At 50.8% G+C, this 19,387-nt stretch overlaps 1 protein-coding gene across 1 annotated transcript in view; it reads left to right on the top strand.

The window, feature by feature from the left end:
- The first annotated feature begins 1,009 nt into the window (after positions 1 to 1,009).
- The window catches only part of Ntrk1 (neurotrophic tyrosine kinase, receptor, type 1), a 34,985-nt gene continuing 16,607 nt past the window's right edge, over positions 1,010 to 19,387 (top strand). Inside the window, exons 1-16 of the mRNA XM_013030515.1 lie at positions 1,010 to 1,098; positions 1,796 to 1,870; positions 2,135 to 2,206; positions 3,939 to 4,007; positions 4,899 to 5,038; positions 5,190 to 5,332; positions 8,550 to 8,682; positions 12,680 to 13,009; positions 13,363 to 13,380; positions 13,536 to 13,591; positions 13,854 to 13,956; positions 14,408 to 14,554; positions 14,939 to 15,069; positions 15,240 to 15,412; positions 16,994 to 17,234; positions 17,710 to 17,868. Coding sequence (XP_012885969.1) covers positions 1,010 to 1,098; positions 1,796 to 1,870; positions 2,135 to 2,206; positions 3,939 to 4,007; positions 4,899 to 5,038; positions 5,190 to 5,332; positions 8,550 to 8,682; positions 12,680 to 13,009; positions 13,363 to 13,380; positions 13,536 to 13,591; positions 13,854 to 13,956; positions 14,408 to 14,554; positions 14,939 to 15,069; positions 15,240 to 15,412; positions 16,994 to 17,234; positions 17,710 to 17,868 — 2,079 coding nt within the window. The remainder of the gene's footprint in view (positions 1,099 to 1,795; positions 1,871 to 2,134; positions 2,207 to 3,938; positions 4,008 to 4,898; positions 5,039 to 5,189; positions 5,333 to 8,549; positions 8,683 to 12,679; positions 13,010 to 13,362; positions 13,381 to 13,535; positions 13,592 to 13,853; positions 13,957 to 14,407; positions 14,555 to 14,938; positions 15,070 to 15,239; positions 15,413 to 16,993; positions 17,235 to 17,709; positions 17,869 to 19,387) is intronic.

Here is a 19,387-nt window from a genome sequence, read left to right as displayed (position 1 = left end):
ACAGATTAATTATGAATCCAAGCCAATGAGGCAGCTTTGAGCACATTGCCTGACAGCTTGCATACACCCACTGGCCTCACCTTCTTACCATCTCCCTATAGTTTGGAACCCTTTGGTCAAGGGCTGGCCCGTGATCAGTACAGGGACCTGCCCTCCCTCAAAGACACTAGATGCTATTCCCTAAAGCCTCAGGGGATTGAGGACCTGACACCTGGCTGTCCCTATGGGGGCCAGGGCTGGAGGAGAGCAGCGAAGGGTCACTTATATTGGTCCTGGTTCCCTTTCCTTATTTAGGGAAAGTCCAAGGGTAGGAAGGGAGAGTTTTGAGAACTGGTAGCATGTCAGGGTCCCTTGCATGCATGAAGAAGGAGTAAGGAGAGCACATGACATGCCACTGCAGGGGAGTGAATTCTTAGGAACTCTCTACATGCCAGATCCAGAAGCTAGGCAGGTGGTAGGCAGCCATTGCCATCCCCAATGCCTGCTTGCTTTTCTTTCTTTCCTTGCTCTTCCTGTCTTGCTTTCTCTGTCCTTCTCTATCTGTCTCCTTTTCCTTATCTATCTTTCTTCTTGCCTTCCCTCTCTCCCTGTATCTCTCTGCCAGTTCCCTTCCAGACAGTTTCTGTTTCTCCCTGTCTCTGTTTCACTCTTTGTTTTTCTGCCCTCCTTCCCCACCCCACTCAGCCTTCCCTCATCAAGCACTGTGTAGGCAGCCAGTCCCTGGCCTCCTCACTCCCTCCCCCTCACATTCTCCCTGCCCCTCTTCCCTTTCTGGCTCCCTTGTGGGGTAGTAGGGGAGGGGGTCCTTGACTGATAGCCTCTACGCTTCTTGCTTGCTCTGCAAAGGCCTGGGGGTGTGTGACTAGAGGTTGCTGCCTGAGTGTGGGGAGGGGCCAAAAGCCTTAAGAAGGCAGAGGGACTGGAGTGTGTTTGTGTGAGTGTGTTTGTGTGTCTGTGAGTAAGCCCAGATGTGAACCCTGAGCAGGTGTGTTTGGAAGCACACATTCACATGACCACAGGGATCTTCTGTGCTGAGTGGGGCAGTGGCAGTGGTGAGGGGCCCTCTTTGGGAAAACCAGTGCCCACTGGTGAGGTTGTGTAAGCTGAGAAAGGTCTAGTGTGTTTATGAACAGATGTGTGTACATTCTCACCCATGTTTGTGTGTGCATGCGAGAGAAGTATAGATGTGTTTTGCCTGTGTATGAGTATATGAGCATGTATCTGTGTGTACCTGTGCATGTGTGAACACACATAAACAAGAGCATCTCTGTGCATGTGTTTTTGTCTCTGTGTGTATGTGCATGCTTGGTGGGTAGATAGTGCAAGAGGTGTGTAGGAGTGTGCAAATGCATGAGAGTGTGAAGGACGCATGTGCAGGTGTGACTTGTAAGGAGATATATTTTGCATATGTGCACACACTTATTGTGCATGTGTATGTACTTAGGTCTGTGTGTGAATGGTGCATGCATGTGCAGGTATGTGCACACACACGTATGATTGTGAAGGAAGCTGTGTGCTGGTGGCTTACACCTGTAATCCTAGCTTCTCAGGGAGTTGAGATCTGAGGATCTTGGTTAGAAACCAGTCCACACAGAGAAGTATGCCAGAAGTGGTGCTGTGGTTCAAATGGTAGAGCACTAGCCCTGAGCAAAAGAACCTCATAAATAGTATTGAGGCCCTGAGTTCAAGCCCCAGGACCAGCAAAAAAAAAAAAAAGTTGTGAAGGAGGTGGTGGGTTTGAAGGGGTCTTATGTGGACCTGACTGCCAGCTGATCATCCTCTCTCCTCCTTACAGCTACGTGGAAAACCAGCAGAATCTGCAGCGCCTGGAGCTCAGTGACCTTCAGGGCCTGAGGGAGCTAAGAAACCTGTGAGGGGCTGAGGGTGTGCAAGTTGGGTCTGGGCAGAGGGCCAGGACCAAAATGTGGGGTAGGCTCAAGAGTCATAAGGTCTGGGAGGGGCTGAGAGTCTGAGAAGTGGGAGCTGGGGAGATTTGCAAGTTCAGAGATCTGAGGAGTCCAGGACAGGTATAGGAATTAGGGATCAGAGAGGGGTGCAGGACCCAGCACTGGGAACTTGGGGCTGGAATTAGTAGAGAGGGCAAGGACCCAGAATCCTCCTGTACTCATTGCAGCACCATCGTGAAGAGTGGCCTTCGCTTTGTGGCTCCAGATGCCTTCCGTTTCACTCCTCAACTCAGTCGCCTGTGAGTGGCAGGGCTGGGCTGGGTGGCGATGGGGAAGGCCCTAAGATTTAGACTGCTCATAGGCTTGGTCCTCCCCAGGGGACTGTTCTGAAGAACAGTCAGGGAGATGTCTCTCCATCCCCTGGATAGTGCTCCCTCCAAAGTCCCTCCTGTCTCATGCCCATGCTGCACACTTCAAGAACTTACCTCTTGGATGTCTTCCTGGTATCCGCCTGGAGTTCAAATGCATTATCTAGTTCCAAGAGCAAGGGATGGGAGCAGGACTCCCGAGGTTCTGGCCAGAATTTCATCTTCTAATCCTCCTAGATGGGAAGCATCAGGCCCTGAGCTAGCCTGGGAGTGGGGGTAGCCTTACCTGCCACTCATCACAGCTATCTGTCCTGTTGGGAACAGAGCATGGAGTGGGCAGGAGACATCTTCAGAGTCCCTGGCAACACCTGCTGGCTGCTGAGTGTCAGCTCTGCGTCTTCCATGAGCTCATAGAGAGATGGAAGGGGACTGTTGGGCTGGGTCCAGTGATTTAACAAGTTTGGTTTGCTTGAAACACCATTGCATTACCTACTACAGACTGGGTTAACAAGTGAATATTCAGCAATATTTCACATTTCTTATGTCTGGGTCTCTTTTCAATCAACCTGGTACCAGATGGTGTTGTACCTGTTCTTCTCTCTCTCTCTCTCTCTCTCTCTCTCTCTCTCTCCAGTCCTGGGGCTTGAACTCAGGGCCTGGGCCCTGTCATGGAACTTCTTTTTGTTTAAGGCTAGCACTCTACCACTTGAGCCACAGTGCCACTTCTGGCTTTTTCTGTTTTTGTGGTACTGAGGAATCGAACCCAGGCTTCATGCACGCTAGGCAAGCACTCTACCACTAAGCCACATTCTCAGGCCTGTTGTACCTATTTTGATAGATGAGAATCAGAGAGGTTATATTTCTGGGCTGAGATCCCTCAGATGCAAGTGACAGGCCAAGTGAGTTCACTGCCAGCTCTAATGTGTCTCCAGAGTGGCAGTGTCTCTGGTCCTTGCATGGAGGTGCCTTTCCAACCCAGCCCTCACAGTTTCAAGGAGAGGGACCCGTCCTCCCCCCCACCCCCAGCATTCAGGGAGCAACAGCACAAAGCTGGGGTTCCTATATGGGCTCGTTTACTTCATCTCTGTAACTGGGGAGCTATGGTTCTGGGGGGTCTTTTTTTTTTTCTGCCTGACTTCCTCAGCTCTGTGGAGCAACAGGAAGGAGGAGGAGGGGACCTGAGGAAGTACTTTGACATCCTTGTAGTCTGTCCGGCAGGGGGCAAAGGAGTGTGGGAGCTTGGCTCTTTCCCTCCTGTCCAGGGGGAGGGGTGTGTGTGGGGGTGCAGTACAGATGGAGCCCCTCCCCCAGCTGTGGCCTCAGCACTTTGCCAGCTGGGGCTGGAGGATGGGGGAGGGGGGCCGGCTGTTCCTTTAGATCCCCTCCCTGGGGTCTGGGGAAGGGGTTAAGTGGGATTAACCCTTGTTGTCCCAGGGAGAGGAACAAACTCAAAAAGGTTTACCTGCCTGAACCTGACTCTAAATACAGAGCCATCTCAACTCCTTTCCCAGTCTCTCCCCTGTCCTCCTTTCCCTCCTCCCTCCCACCCTTATTCTAGTTCTGTGCTGTGGGAAGGGGGCAGTAGATGTGAACTTCCTCCTGGCTCCCCCTCAAACTGGGTCAGGGTGAGGTCGGTGGCTCAGGGGGTCTGTTGCTTTCACAGGAATCTATCTTTCAATGCTCTGGAGTCTCTGTCTTGGAAAACGGTGCAGGGTCTCTCCCTACAGGAGCTGTGAGTGTGGGGCTCCCCGGGCAAGGGCGGCCAGGGTGGCATGTGTGGTCCCCTGTGCACTTGTGTCTCTGGGATGGCATTCACTGTGTTTGTGTGCAGTGGGGAGTCAGCAGAAACTGGGAACTGTGTGCAGGCACCCCATCAACACAGAGACTGCCGGCCACAGGCTGAAGGGCTGCTGGCTGAGTGTTTAGGGCTGGGCTGGGTTGAGATGCAGATCCTGTGTGGCCAGAGGCTGGGTGCTGGCATGGTTCTGAGGTCCCAGCTGAGCTGACCACAGGCCCACTAGACCTGTATCTGGCACAGCCCATCTGTCTCAGGGCAACTCACACTTGGGGTGGGTGTGGCAGTGGTCAAGTGCACCGAAGGCCTACTTCACTGCTAGAGGGCCTGCTCTCCCTTTCCTCCTGCTCATCATGAGCCTCCAGCGGCTGGTATGTTTGTTTTTTTTTTTAATTTTTTACTGAGAAAATACTGTACAGAGGGGTTACAATTACATGGGCAAGATAATGAGTACATTTCTTATCAAGCATTGTAGCCTCCTCCTTTGTTTCCCCTTCCGATCCTTCCCCCCTCCCCCATGTTTGGTTTTTTTTTTTTAACTGTATTTTTTTATTTTTGTCTTTTCTTTTTTGGTACTGGGGATGGAAGCCAGGACGTTGCACTTACTAGGCAAGAGCTTTGCCACTGAGCTACATCCCAGCCTTGCACATTTATTTCTTTGAGTTACTCAAGGTTCAAGGCTGTGTTTGTGACAGGTGCCCGTCCTGTAGCCCTGCCCCTTTGCCATCGCCATCCTTGCCCTCTGGCCCATGCACTGCATCTCTCCGGCTCCTCAGTCCCCACATCTGTCTCTTCCTGACTGCCTTGGTGTGTTCCCATGCCCACCAGAGACCTGTCGGGGAACCCTCTACGATGTTCCTGTGGCCTGCAGTGGCTTCAGCGCTGGCAAGAGGAAGGGCTGGGCAGGCTGCATGCCCAGAGGCTCCAGTGTGCCAGGTCCCTCACCCTCAGGCACAACACCAGCTGTGGTAGGTGCTGGAGAAGTAGTCAGCAGGTGGGCATAGAGGGCTACCTGCCTGGAGGCATGGCAGGCAGGAGGGTAGAGGAAGAAGTAGGCCCAGGGTGGGGTTTTGAGGCAATGCCTAGTAACTAACATGCCCGTGGCATCTTGGTGGCCAGGTGTGCCCACGCTGAAGGTCCAGATGCCGAACACCTCTGTGGAAGTGGGGGACAGTGTCCTGCTGCAATGCCATGTGTCTGGGCAGGGGCCACAGGATGCTGGCTGGATTCTCACCGAGCTAGATGGTACAGCTACAGTGATGGTGAGAAACCATGCATGCTTCCCCCTCCCCCCTCCATAAGAGACAGGACACAGGGACAAAGACTGGGAAGGGGAAACAACAACAAACAAGCAGCCCAAGAGAGTGAAACTGAGGCAGCTCAGGACACACACAAAACCCCAGGGAGGACACTGGCCCAGCTCTGCCAGACCCCCTGGAGCCTTCAGAGGCCCTTTTCTGGAAACAGAGAAAAGGTTGCACCATTCATGCTGGAGCAGGAAGGGACCAAACAGATGACCCTTGTCATATACTCTTTTTCTTTTCTTTTCTTTTTCCCTTTGTGCCAGTATTGGGGCTTGAACTCATGGCCTGGGTGCTGCCCTTTAGCTGTTTTGCTGCAGGTTAGTGTTCTGCCTACCACTAGAGCCACACCTCCACTTCCAGCTTTTTGGTAGTCAATTGGAATTAAGAATCTTATTCCTGCCTGGGCTGGTTTTGAACTCTGCTCCTAAGACCTCAGCCTCCTAAGTAGCTAGGATTACAGATGTGAGCTACTGGAGCCCACCTACATACACTCCCTTTCTAGATAAGGAGATTGAGGTCCATAAAAGGTGCCATATGTGTGGCCCTGCACCCAGGGCCTGTTTCCAGGGGCCTTTGGAGTCCTTTTCTGGAGATGGTAGAAGGAGCCTTCTCTTGGGTGTGGGATGAACACATTAATAAAGTCTGCTTAGGTCTGGTTCCAACTCTAATTACTTCTTAGTGACTTTAGGGAAGAAAATAATCCCTTAACTGCCTGCACTTTGGTTTTCTTATCAGCAAACTGAAGAGGTGGACATGATGGCCTTTTGATGTCCTGTCTGCCTCTGGGCATTCTCTGGCCGCTATCTGTTATCCAGACATGTCTCTGGGCACCTTCCCAGGCTCTGCCTCTGTCCATAGGCTGGCTGTGGGCAGCTCCACATAGTCAAGCTGACTAAAGGAGGCCTTGTTCCCAAACTCATAAGCTCTCACACCGAGCTGGGCCCCGCTTTAAAACAGGCTGCACCTGGAGTAGACACCCAGCAACTAGAGGGTAGATCGGCGGGATGAGGGTGTGGTGTTCAATTTGGCTTGGCTTTGGGAGGAGAGGCAAACCCAGAATTATTGAGAATGTGAGAAGAGAGAACCCTGGAGCCCTGAGCAAGGGGTTCCAGACACAGTGGAAGGACCATGGCCCCTGAGTAGTTTTACTACTCCAGAGTTCAAGGCTGCTTCCAGTGAATAATGGAAAGAATGGAGGCTGAGGCCAGGATTTGGTGTGGAAATATCTTGCTCCAGCTGTCTGCTTGGGAAATCCCAGGCTTTTGCTCACTCTTGGGGGAAATTTACATTGGTTAATACAACTTCCAATAGAGAAATCACACTGTAACTGGATTACATGGAAGGAAAAGAGGCTGGTCTCCTTGGTCTGGAGAGTAAGGAGAAGCTGGTGGTCCAGGAGAGGAATAAGTAGGAACCAGTCCCTAGGATGATTGGAGGAGAGAGAGTAGCTGAGGGAGCCCAGGTGGAAGGCCAGGGAGCTCTTCTGGAATCTTCCAGAGGAGGCTCAGAAAAACTCCTCCTCCACATGTATGAAATTTCCAGATAAATGACATTCACCCCTTGGAACATTTTTTAACCATCTTATGAAAAGAGCTTTAAAAGTATCTAAAGATGTTCCACTCCTCTTATGGAACAAACGCACCCAAGTTCATAGTTCATCAAGATTAGGGGTTAAGGTCATATACGTTACATGTGATGCGACCATGGTTTCTTAGGAAGAGAATCTGAATGTGATCTAATCTCCAATGATGATTCAGAGTGGAGTCACCTCACCTAGCTCAGCCTTTCTCACTGTCTGTCTGCCAAAGGCAGTCAGGTGCTGCTCGCTGCCTACCACCCCTGGATCACCACCATCTCTCTTTCTTTTTCCTTTTTTCGAATCCTCCTCCTCCTCCTCCTCCTTCTTCTTCTTCTTTTTTGGTTGGTCGTGGGGCTTGAACTCTGGGCCCGGGCGCTGTCCCTGTGCTCTTCAGCTCAAGGTGAGTGCTCTACCACTTGAGCCACAGCGCCACTTCTGGTTTTCTGGAGATAAGAGTCCCATGGACTGGACTGGCTTTGAACTGTGATCCTCAGATCTCAGCCTCCTGAGTAGCTAGGATTACAGGCATGAGCCCTTGTGTCTGGCCTCTCTTCTTTCTTTCTTTTTGGGTCCGGTCTTGGGGCCTGAACTCTGGGCCTGGGTGCTGTCCCTCAGCTCTTCAGCTCAAGGCTAGTGCTCTACCACTTGAGCCACAGCACCACCTCCGGTTTTTTTTACTTTTTGATTATGTGGTGCTGAGGAATTGAATCTAGGGCCTCATGCATTCAAGGCAAGCACTCTACCACTGAGACACCTTCCCAGCCCCTGACCTCTCTTCTTTCTTTTTGGTGGTATTAGTACTTGAATTCAGGCCCTTTGTGCTTCTAAGGAGGTGCTCTGCCACTTGAACTGTACCAAACTATTTTTGCTTTAGCTATTTTTTCCAATAGGGATTTTAAGATTTTTCCCAGGCTAGCCTGGACTGAGGTCCTCCCGCTTATGTCTGCAGAGTAGCTATGGCCATATGACATAAATCACCATTCCTGGTTTAATGGTTGGGATGAGAATCTCACTAGCTTTTTGCCTTAGTATAGCTTTGATTACAGGCATGTGCCTTTGAGCCTTACTTCATCTCTTTGTTTCCGACTTTCTTTGGGCTGAGACTATGTTTGTTCCAACCGTGTAAAACAGTTAACTAGGAGGCAAGGTTCTATTTGGTTCTTTAATGGTCTGTGTGTGAATATACTTTGGAGTAGCTCCCCAGGTGAGTGGCTTTGGTTTTGTGCATGTTTTCAGGTTATTGTCTATGCCTTGGGTTTCTTGGATCACTAAATAAGTGACCCAGAAGGTAGTCTACACACAAACTAAAGGAAGAAGCCATTCTCTGCTACATCCCCTCCTACTCCCTTTCTCCCTTTTCATTCCCTTCCGCAGCCCTCCTCCTGTCTCCATCTGGAGTTAGTGCCTCTCCCCCACTCCACACCTCCCCAGGCACGCACATGCTATCTCTCTCTCTCTCTCTCTCACACACACACACACATACTCACGCATGCACGCACACACGCATGCACACACCCATGCATGCATGCATGCGCTCTCGGCTATAGCCCCAAGCCACTGAAAACCTTCTTGGTTTCCCTTTCTTCATGGATCCAGACATCTGGAGATCTGCCGTCCCTGCAGCTGATGCTGGCCAATGTCACCAGTGACCTCAACAGGAAGAATGTGACATGCTGGGCAGAAAACGATGTGGGCCGCACTGAGATCTCTGTCCAGGTCAATGTTTCCTGTAAGTCTTCATGACATGAGGGCTCCTGCAACCCCTCCCCTGGCTTCTTCCCTAGAAGGAGGCTGGAGGGTGGAGGCTGGAGGGAAGAGTGAGTGTACAGCCCCACAGCTGCTCCCTCCCAGCTGTTTCCAGATTCCCATGAAAACCTGATCCTTTGGGGGATGTCCTGAGGGCTTCAAGGCCGGAGGGGTGGGGATGGATTTCTTTCTGGCCCTCTGCCCAAGCTCTGCTACCTGAGCCTTCAACGCCAGCTGCCCGGCTATCCCCACTGCACTCAAGTGCTTCTCATGCTGCCCCAGGGCCTTTGCCCCACGGCCTGATTTGTTTGTATGTTTTTCTGTTTCATTTAGGATCTTATTCTAGGTTTGGGAATGACCACTTTAAAACAAGTCACTACTAACACCCACAACTGAGTTTCCAGTTGGCATTTGCTGCCAACTGATGTTTGTGGGTAGAACAAGTTAGGGCTTGGACTTCCAGGAAAGAATCAAAACCCAAGAGTTGCATTCTTATTTTAAAACAGGGAAATTCCTCTCCTGAAGAGTTCCACTTCAGGCTTGTTATCTAGACTAAATCTGCCAGCAAATTAACCTTTTTTTTTAAATTTTGATCATGGACCTTGAAGTCAGGAGTACTGTCCCTGAGCTCTCTTTTTGCTCAGGGCTAACACTCTACTACTTTGAGCCACAAGGCCACTTCCAGTAAATTATCTTATATTAGATCTTCAGGTTTTGGATTCTTTCTTCCTTCCTTTCTTTCTTTTTTTTTTCTTTGTACTGAGGTTTGAACTCAGGGTCTCATATTTGTTGGGCTAAAGTTATACCATTTGAGCCATGCCTTCAGCCTGGTTATTTATTTGTTTACATGCCAGTTCTTAAGGCATAAGAACTGTCCCTGAGCTTCTTTTTGTTCAATCTAGCACTCTACCACTTTGAACCACAGCTCTACTTCCAGCTTTTTTGCTAGTTTAGTGGAGATAGGAGTCTTGTGGACTTTCCTGCCTGGGCTGACTTCAAACCACAAGCTTCAGATCTCAGCTTCCTGAATAGCTAGTATTATATATGTGAGCCACTGGTGCTGGGTTAGGCTGGTTATTTTTGAGATAGAATCTCACAAACTTTTCTGCCTGGGCTGGCCTAGAGCCATGATTTTCCTGCTCTTAGCCTCTAAAATAGCTAGGATTACAAGCATAAGCCTTATGTACCCTGCTTATTTTTTGAGATTGGATCTTTATTTATGGTTATACAGACCTGGATTAAGATTCTCTTATTGTTTTATATGTCCTTTTTTTTGTGTGTGTGTGTGATTGTGGAGCTTGAACTCTGGGCCTTGGTGCTGTCCCTGAGCTCTTCAGCTCAAGGGGAACGCTCTACCACTTGAGCCACAGTGCCACTTCCGGTTTTCTGGTTGTTTATTGTAGATAAGAGTCTCTCGGACTTTCCTGCCAGGGCTGGCTTTGAATAGTGATCCTCAGATCTCAGCCTCCTTAGTAGTTAGATTACAGGCATGAGTCACCAGTACCTGGCAGTCTTTCTTCTTTTGTTGTGAAATACACATAAAAATGTGCATAAAGCATATACACAACTGGCTGGGAATGTGGATTAGTGGTAGAGTGTTTGCCTAGCATACATGGTTTGATTCCTCAGCACCACATAAGCAGAAAAAGCCAGAAGTGGCACTGTGGCTCAAGTGGTAGAATGCTAGCCTTGAGCAAAAGAAGCTCAGAGACAGCGCCCAGGCCCTGAGTTCAAGCCCCAGGACTGCTCCCCCACCCCCCCAAAAAAAGGATACATACACCTTTTATTTTTATTTATTTAAGTTTGTTGGGAAAATGTTTCACTATGTAGTCCAGGATCGCCACAAACTATAGATCCTCCTTCTTTAACCCCCGAGTGCTGGGATCATAGACATGGGCCACAATGCCTGGCAATTTTACTTGCTTTTATGCATTTTGTAAATGGAATCTTATTGAATGTAAAATTCTGTGTCTAGTTTGTAGAATCTGTCCATGTTAATAGGAGTAGCTGTAGTTCATTCTCACACTACTGAATGATGTTTCATTGTATGAATCTTGGCTGGAATTTCAGTATAAATTGTGTGTTTATACACACAGACAGCTTTTTTTTTTTCTCTCATCTGTTCTTGAACTCATTATTTTCTTTGCTGTCTTCATTCTGTTGATTATTGTTGTATACCACCACAACTGGCTACTCTTTTTCTTTGTGCCTGTACTGGGGCTTGAACTCAGCATTTGGGTACTGTCCCTTAGCTTTTTTGCTCAAGGCAGGCATGCTGCTGCTTGAGCACACCTCTACTTATGGCTTTTTTGGTGGTTAATTGCAGAGAATAGTCTCACAGACTTTTGTGCTCAGGCTGACTTTGAATTTTGATCCTCAGATCTCAGCCTTCTGTGTAGCTAGGATGATAGGTGTGAACATTAGTACTTGGTTTTCCATAGCTCCCTTCTCCTTCCCTTCTCTTCCTTTCCCTTCCCTTCCCTTGCCTTCCCTTCCTCTCTCTTTCTCTCTCTCTCTCTGTCGGTTGTGGGGCTTGAACTCTGGACCTGGGTGCTGTCCCTCAGCTCTTCAGCTCAAGGTTAGTATTCTACCACTTGAGCCATAGTGCTACTTCCAGCTTTTTCTGTTTATGTGGTGCTGAGGAATTGAGCCCAGGGCCTCATGCATTCGAGGGAGGGAAGCATGCTACACTGAGCACCTTCCCAGCCCTTTCTTTTCTTTTTTAAAGATCAGGTTCCTGTAATTCCAGCTACTTAGGAGAGTGAGAGCTGAAAACAGCCATTTGAAGCCAGCCTGTACAGATAAATATGATAGTCTCTTATCTCCAATTAACCAGCAAAAAAAAGCCAAAAGTACAGGTGTGGCTCAAGTGATAAGGCACCAGACTTGAGCAAAAAAAGCTATGCAATAACCTGAGGCCTTTAGTTCAATTCCCACCACACACACACACACACACACACACATGCACACACACACACGCACACACATACACTCACACAGACAATTGTACTGCTGGGGATCACACACACACACACACACACACAGAGACAATTGTACTGCTGGGGATGGAGCCCAGGACCTGGGCATACTAGCCAAGTGCTTATATCCTCATCCCTCAAAAACTTCTTTATAGAGGAGCTGAGAATGCTGCTTAGTGGTAGAGTGCTTGCATGAAGCCCTGGGTTCGATTCCTCAGTACCACAAAAACGGAGAAGGCTGCAAGTGGCGCTGTGGCTCAAGTGGTCAAGTTCTAGCCTTGATCAAAAGAAGCTCAGGGACAGTGCCCAGTCCCTGAGTTCAAGCCCTTCGAACCCCAGGACTGGCAAAAAAAAAAGTTCTTTATAGAATATATACCTTTCACTTGTTTGATGTTTAGGTCTCCATCTCGTCATCTTCTTTTTTTTTTTTGTCAGTCATGGGGCTTGAACTCTGGGCCTGAATGCTGTCCTTTGGCTCTTCAGCTCAAGGCAAGCACTCTACCACTTGAGCCACTGTGCTACTTCTGTTTTTCTGAGTGGTTTATTGGAGATAAAAGTCTCATGGACTTTCCTGCCTAGGCTGGCTTTGAACCACAATCCTCAGATCTCAGCCCCTGAGTAGCTAAGGTTATAAGTGTGAGCCACCTGCGCCAGGCTCCATCTCATCTTTTTAAGCTTGATTACATATAACTTTTCCAGATCCTATATCCAAAAGACTCCATGTTTAAATGCCATCAGCTGTTTCTCTAATTTCTCTTGGAAAAGTACTTTATTTTGGGCCTGTCACTTAAGTTCTTGAAGCCTCTGAATTTTGTATACCTGCTACCAGATTTATTTAAGATTTACCATCAACTTTCTTGCAAATGTCGCACCTTATAAGTTTCTTAGAGCCTGCTGATCTGCTTGTCTTTAACTCATCTTCTCATTTCTGATCTCCATATTCCCTTTCCTGTCCCCTTCCCTCCAGTTATCCCCTGACTCACGGCTGTCCTCTGCCCACAGTCCCTGCCAGTGTGCACCTAGGTATGGCTGTGAGGCAGCACCAGTGGTGCATCCCCTTCTCTGTGGATGGGCAGCCGGCACCCTCCCTCCGCTGGCTCTTCAATGGCTCCATACTCAATGAGACCAGCTTCATCTACACCCATTTCCTGGAGTCATCCTTGACCAACGAGACAATGCAGCATGGTTGCCTTCGCCTCAACCAGCCCACGCATGTCAACAATGGGAACTACACCCTGGTGGCTGTCAACCCTTATGGCCAGGCGTCTGCTTCTGTTATGGCTGCCTTCATGGACAACCCTTTTGAGTTCAACCCTGAGGACCCCATCCCTGGTGCGAGAGCCATCCTGAGCCCTGCCGCCCCCCGTTCCTGGCCCCCTTTCTTCTCTGACCCTGACTCTAGAAGTTGGAGTGCTTGGTCCTGGACAGAAAGGAACTGGTGCCCAGCTCTGTGCTGGCCTCCTTCCATTTCCCCAGAGCCAGGACTTCTGAACCCCAAACTATCCCATCCATTGAGGCTGGCTGAAGAGAGAGCCATGCACCAGGGGGTCAGAGTCCAGCTGGAAAAGGGCCAGGGGTCCAGCAGTCTCCCTATTCCTCCCACCCCTGAAGGGGTGAGCCCCAGAGGGGCAGGGGGTGCTCTGCTTTCCTCCTCCATCTGATTGTTCTTTCTCCTCCCTCTGCAGTCTCCTTCTCTCCAGTGGGTGAGTAACCTGGGCTGGATGGAAAGTTGTATCTGGACCTTGGAGCTGAGGTTGGGGCCAAGGAGCAGCTGACCAGGTTCCTGAGAAACTGGCTTGGGATCAGGGAAGGAAGTTGCTGGAAGTGGACCGATCTTCCTGCCCTATGTCTCCCACAGACACTAACAGCACATCTAGAGATCCAGTGGAGAAAAAGGATGAAACACCTTTTGGGGTGAGCAGGGGAGTGTCACTTTGGGAGGGCGAGGCCAGGCAGGAGGCTCGTTTATGGTCATTTCTGGGCAGAGCAAGGAGATCTTAGACCAGATCTCAATCTGGTCTAAGCTCTGTTCAGTGCAGGCTGGGGTGTCGGGAGGGGTATCTGGGAGGAGCAGGTGGCAGATCAGGGATCCTGGCTCTGGGTCCCCATGTAGGATAGAGAGTTTTCTGTGGGAAGCTCTGAGGGGCAGAAACTTCTGATCTGACCCCACCTCTAGGTCTCGGTGGCCGTGGGCCTGGCTGTCTTTGCCTGCCTGTTTCTTTCTGCTCTACTCCTTGTGCTCAACAAATGTGGACAGAGGAGCAAGTTTGGCATCAACCGTGAGTTGCTATCTGGCTGTCTGTCCTACTGGCTATTTGCTACTGGCTTTTCTTGATTGTATGGGGAAGGCCTGTGCTCACATGGTGTTTTAGGTGTGTGTGTGTGTGTGTGTGTGTGTGTGTATTGGGCTAGTGTGGGGGTAGTTTCAGAGGTAGCAGCTGCTAATTGGTGGCTGGATTGTAGTCAAACATTAAGTGGGTCTAGGAGGTCTGTAGGGGACTGGCAGGGGCTCTTTGTTGCCCATGAGGCCAAGGGTTGGATAAGAGCCAGTCAAAGAGAGGCCCTGCTGCCTTCCCTTCCCCCCACTCCTGCTGTCTTGCTCCCTAATTCCTCTGTCCCTCTCTTGTAAGTTGGAAGGTATGGGGGATGGCCTGGCACTTTGCAGGCAAGCATGGGCAAAAGCCAAGATGGATGCCCAGGCTCTGATCTCCTCCATGTGTCTCTCCCTAGGTCCTGCTGTGCTGGCTCCAGAGGATGGGCTGGCCATGTCCCTGCATTTCATGACATTGGGTGGCAGTTCACTTTCCCCTACTGAGGGCAAAAGCTCTGGGCTTCAAGGCCACATCATCGAGAACCCACAGTACTTCAGTGATGCCTGTGAGGGGCTACACTGTCGAGGGCAAGGGCGAGGGTGTGCGTGTGCATGTCTGTGTGTTCAGAAATCCCTATGCCGGCCCTGGTCCTAAGAGTCCCTCCTTCCCTATCTCACTACCCTGTCCCAGTCCTGATCTCAGTAATCACTTATCTTCCTCAGGCAGAGAGCAGCCCCTACCCAGTGCCCAGTTCCTATATCACGACCTCTCTGGGCAGATGTAGGCCCGAATCAGGACATGGGCTTGGGAAAGGGCTGGGAGGCCAGCGCCCAGCACTTCCCGTAGCTGGATAATCTGGTGCAGCACACAGTCCCAATAACCAGTCCTGTCCTTACCACTGCCCCACCCCACCCAAGACGGGGGCTGCCTCTCCCCCTGCCCCTCCCAGGTGTTCATCATATCAAACGCCGGGACATCGTGCTCAAGTGGGAGCTGGGCGAGGGCGCCTTTGGGAAGGTCTTCCTCGCTGAGTGCCACAACCTGCTGCCTGACCAGGACAAGATGCTGGTGGCTGTCAAGGTGAGCCCTCTGCCCCCTCCCAGAGTGCCATCACGTCAGGACCATGCTACTACCGTGGTAGTGGGGTCCTGAACAGGAAGTCTGAGGGGACTTGAGGCCGGGCTGAGGGCTCCTTGGATCGAGTGAAGCGAGAACCCTTCCTCAATCCCGGCCTCTGCCCCTGTCCCCAGGCACTGAAGGAGGTGTCTGAGAACGCTCGACAAGACTTCCAGCGTGAGGCCGAGCTGCTCACCATGCTCCAACACCAGCACATTGTGCGCTTCTTTGGTGTCTGCACCGAGGGCCGCCCACTGCTCATGGTCTTTGAGTACATGCGGCATGGGGACCTCAATCGCTTCCTCCGGTATGGCCACCTGGCCCTGGTGCTGACCCTTGACCCCTGGCTGAGCCTGTCATCCCTTCCCTCCAAGTGTGTCCCTGCTTTCTGTGAAAATGATGGGTGGTTCCCCAACAAGGATCAGGAAGGCACTATCCCCACATCCATGGGAGAGGAGATGGTGTGACTGTGTGGTCTGTCCCGCAGAGGAGTGTTAGTTTCAAAAGGTTTCTGTGGCCTAGGTTGTGAGCTGCTACTTTGGGATGGGTGGACTTTGCAAGTGTGTGTGTGTGTGTGTGTGTGTGTGTGTGTGTGTGTGTTCTCATGCGGCCGCCGAAGCCTGGCCTATAGGAACTGGCCCTGTGGAGGATTACATACATTACCATCAGGTACTTTCCCCATGCTTGTACATGTGCATTTTATACATATTTCTCATAGTTTCCAAGCACGTAGGGCAACATACTAGAAGGAAGTGAGACACAATTTGTTTCTTTGGCTTTGGACCAAACAAGTCTGATAGGTGTATTTGTGTTAAGAATTTTCAGCATTTTAAGAAATGTGCCTGTTTCCCAGATGATCTGTGGGGAGGGGAGTCACTTGTCAACCAGGCCCCGGCTGTGATGTCATCTGCTTTCCTCACTGAATCCTTGTCGTGGAGATTGTCACCCATGAGGTTGGGTTAGGGTTAATCAGAAAGGGAGTCAGGGTTTGGAAGCAGCTGCTGCTTACTCCCTGAGCCTTCTTTGTCAAATAACTTTTCTCTCTGACTCCACTTTCTTGACCAGGAGGAGAGACAGCATGGGGCTGTGGCTGTGGATGAGGAAGAAAGGTGCAGTTGTCATTGTACGCCCAGTGTCCCCTTGGGGACTGATAGGTCATACTTACAGAACTCAGCTAGGATAGACTTCTAGTCTGAGCTGACCGTAAGAGCTTCTGGGGGTCACTAGAAGGCTGGTAGGATCAGCCCTGAGGTGAGGGAAGGTGGATTGGCAGAGGGTTAGAGCCAAAAGGCCAGGAAGACACCCATCTTCTTGCTCATCAGACACAGTGCAGGTCCAGTGCTGGTCTTGGGTGATGCAGGCTGGGAAGATGTCACCAAATGGGCCCCTGGCTGTGGGAGAAGGGCTGTGAGTGGAACTTTGAGAAAGGAAGGGGATTATGATGGCTCCTAAATGACGTTGGAAGACTTACTGTTCATTGCAAGAGAGGAAGGGCAAGGGGGCGGTGGCCTCCTGTCTCAGCTGGAGTTTTAAGGTGCTGCCTAAGAGGAAGGTATAGGTATAGGCTCTTTCTGATTGAAGCCCTGGTTGTAGCAGCCCCATCCCAATGCCCAGACAGCTGGTGTCTTTCTTTCCCTTTCTCATTTCTTCTTGAGTTTGCTCCTCTACCTGGCCCAGCTCTGGGGATTCCCTTCCTCAGCTGGTTTTTGAGAGAAGGTGTGTGTGTGTGTGCACGCGCGCATATGCATGTGTGCATAGCTGAGTGTGTGTGCGCACATGCATGTGTGCATAGCTGAGTGTGTGTGTGCACATGCATGTGTGCATAGCTGAGTGTGTGTCTATGTATGCCCTCTCAGCCCATCCCTTTCCCTCTCTCTTTCCCACTCAGGTCCCATGGGCCAGATGCCAAGCTGCTGGCTGGTGGGGAGGATGTGGCTCCAGGCCCCCTGGGCCTCGGGCAGCTGCTGGCAGTGGCTAGCCAGGTGGCAGCAGGGATGGTGTACCTGGCCAGTCTGCACTTTGTGCACCGGGACTTGGCCACCCGCAACTGTTTGGTGGGCCAAGGACTAGTGGTCAAGATCGGGGATTTTGGCATGAGCAGAGACATCTACAGCACTGACTATTACCGCGTAAGGGTCCCTGGCCTCTGCCCACAGAGACGCCCTGAAAGACAGTCCCCCAAGTCCCTGCCCTCTTCCTCTGAGACCTTTTGGGATCTGGGTTTTGTTTTGTTGTTGTTTGTTTTGTTTTGTGCCAGTCCTGTTGCTTGAACTTAGGGTCTGGGCACTGCCCCTGCACTTCTTTTTGCTCAAGGCTACCACTCTACCACTTGAGCCGCAGCTCCACTTCCAGCTTTTTGGTTATTAATTGGAAATGAGTGTCATAGACTTTCCTGCTTTGGCTGGCTTTGAACCATGATCCTCAGATCTTATGTTCCTGAGTAGCTAGGATTATAGGCATGAAGCACTGATACTTGTTTGGGGATCTGGGTTTGCATCCCTTAGAAGGGACAGAAAGAGCACCACTGGGCTGGGCTGGGTTGGGCTTGGGGCTGCTCTGGGAGAGACTCTCTGGCGGTAATGTGGCATGTGCCTACCCCTGCAGGTGGGAGGCCGCACCATGCTGCCCATCCGCTGGATGCCACCCGAGAGCATCCTCTACCGCAAGTTCACCACTGAGAGCGACGTGTGGAGCTTTGGCGTAGTGCTCTGGGAGATCTTCACCTATGGCAAGCAGCCCTGGTATCAGCTCTCCAACACTGAGGTCAGCTCTGCCCTGGTCTCACCAGTCTACCGCCAGCCTTTCCTGCCCCTGTGTGTGTGTGGGGGGGGGGTGCGTGCATGCGTGTGTGTGTGTGTGTGTGTGTGCGTGTGTGTGTGTGTGGGAAACTCACTCCTATTCCCTATCCACAACCCTGATCTTTGTTCCTTCCTTTTTCCCTTGCCTTCCCTTCCCTTCCTTTCCCCTCCTTTTTTTGGTGGGTAGTCATGGGGCTTGAACTCAGGGTCTAGGTGCTGTCCCTAAGCTTTGTTGCTCAAGGCTAGTGCTCTACCACTTTGAGCCACAGTGGTTAATTGGATATAGGAGTCTCACAGACTTTCCTGCCCAGGATGGCTTTGAACCTTGATCCTCAAATCTCAGCCCCCTGAGTAGCTAGGATTATAGGCCATGAGCCACCCGTACCCAGATTCCAATTTTTATTTTCTTGCCCCAATCCTTCCCTCACTGACCATGTTAAGTTCAGGCTCAGCTGGCTCCTGGATGAATCTCAAAGCATGTTGCAAATTGAGTCAGGTCCCAATTCCTGGCAGCATTTTATTGAGCTACTAGATGTTACCAAGGATGGAAGGGAGGGGCATAGGAAAGATGGCCCGCCACAGCAACAGGGAGGCTGAAGGTTCCATTCTCAGAAGGACAGCCCTTCCTCCTGGGCTCCTGGCTGGCCAGCAGTCAGAGCAGGCCCCAGGTGTTTGGTCTCCCAGAGCAGCTCCCCCCGCCCCCTCCTTGGCTCGCAGCTGTCAGTTTCCATTTCTCCTCCTAATGCAGTCTGTTCCCTGGAGGCTGGTGGGGTGGGGGAGAGGGTTATAGATTTTAATTTTCTCAAGCACTGAGAGAAGGAATGGAATTAGTGCTGCCCATAACCAAGTCCACTAATGGGGCGGGGAAAGAAGGGGGAAATAGGCTCCAGGCTCCTTCTCCAATCATCTCTCTGCCACTGTTTCTTCTTTGAATCCCTTTAGCAGCTCTAGCAGTCTTTCCGGGAGTCTAACTTTAATCTTCCATGCTATAGTTTCTTTTCAGCGGAGCTTGATCTCCACAGAGAGGTACCCACAAAAGGGAGAAGGAAGTAGAAGCGTTTTGAAAGGGCCTGGGCAACTGTCCTTGAGCTTTTTTACTCAAGGCCAGAACTCTCCCACTTTGAGCTACAGCTCCATTTCCACTTTTCTGTTGGTTAATTGGAGATAAGAGTCTCATGGACTTTTCGTGCCCAGGCTGGCTTCAAACCTCAATCCTCAGATCTCAGCCTCCTGAGTAGCTAGGATTTCAGGCTTGAGCCACCAGTGCTTGGCTGGCCTGACATTCTTTTCAGATCTTTTTTTATATTGTCGGTCGTGGGGCCTGAACTCTGGGCCTGGGCGCTGTCCCTCAGCTCTTCAGCTCAAGGCGAGCACTCTACCACTTGAGCTACAGTGCCACTTCCGGTTTTCTGGTGGTTTATTGGAGATAGGAGTCTCACGGTCTTTCCTGCCCGGGCTGGCTTTGAACCGCGATCCTCAGATCT

Source organism: Dipodomys ordii, unplaced genomic scaffold, assembly GCF_000151885.1.
Source record: "Dipodomys ordii isolate 6190 unplaced genomic scaffold, Dord_2.0 Scaffold131, whole genome shotgun sequence".
Taxonomy (NCBI): domain Eukaryota; kingdom Metazoa; phylum Chordata; class Mammalia; order Rodentia; family Heteromyidae; genus Dipodomys; species Dipodomys ordii.
This window is presented reverse-complemented; position numbering and strand designations above follow the sequence as displayed.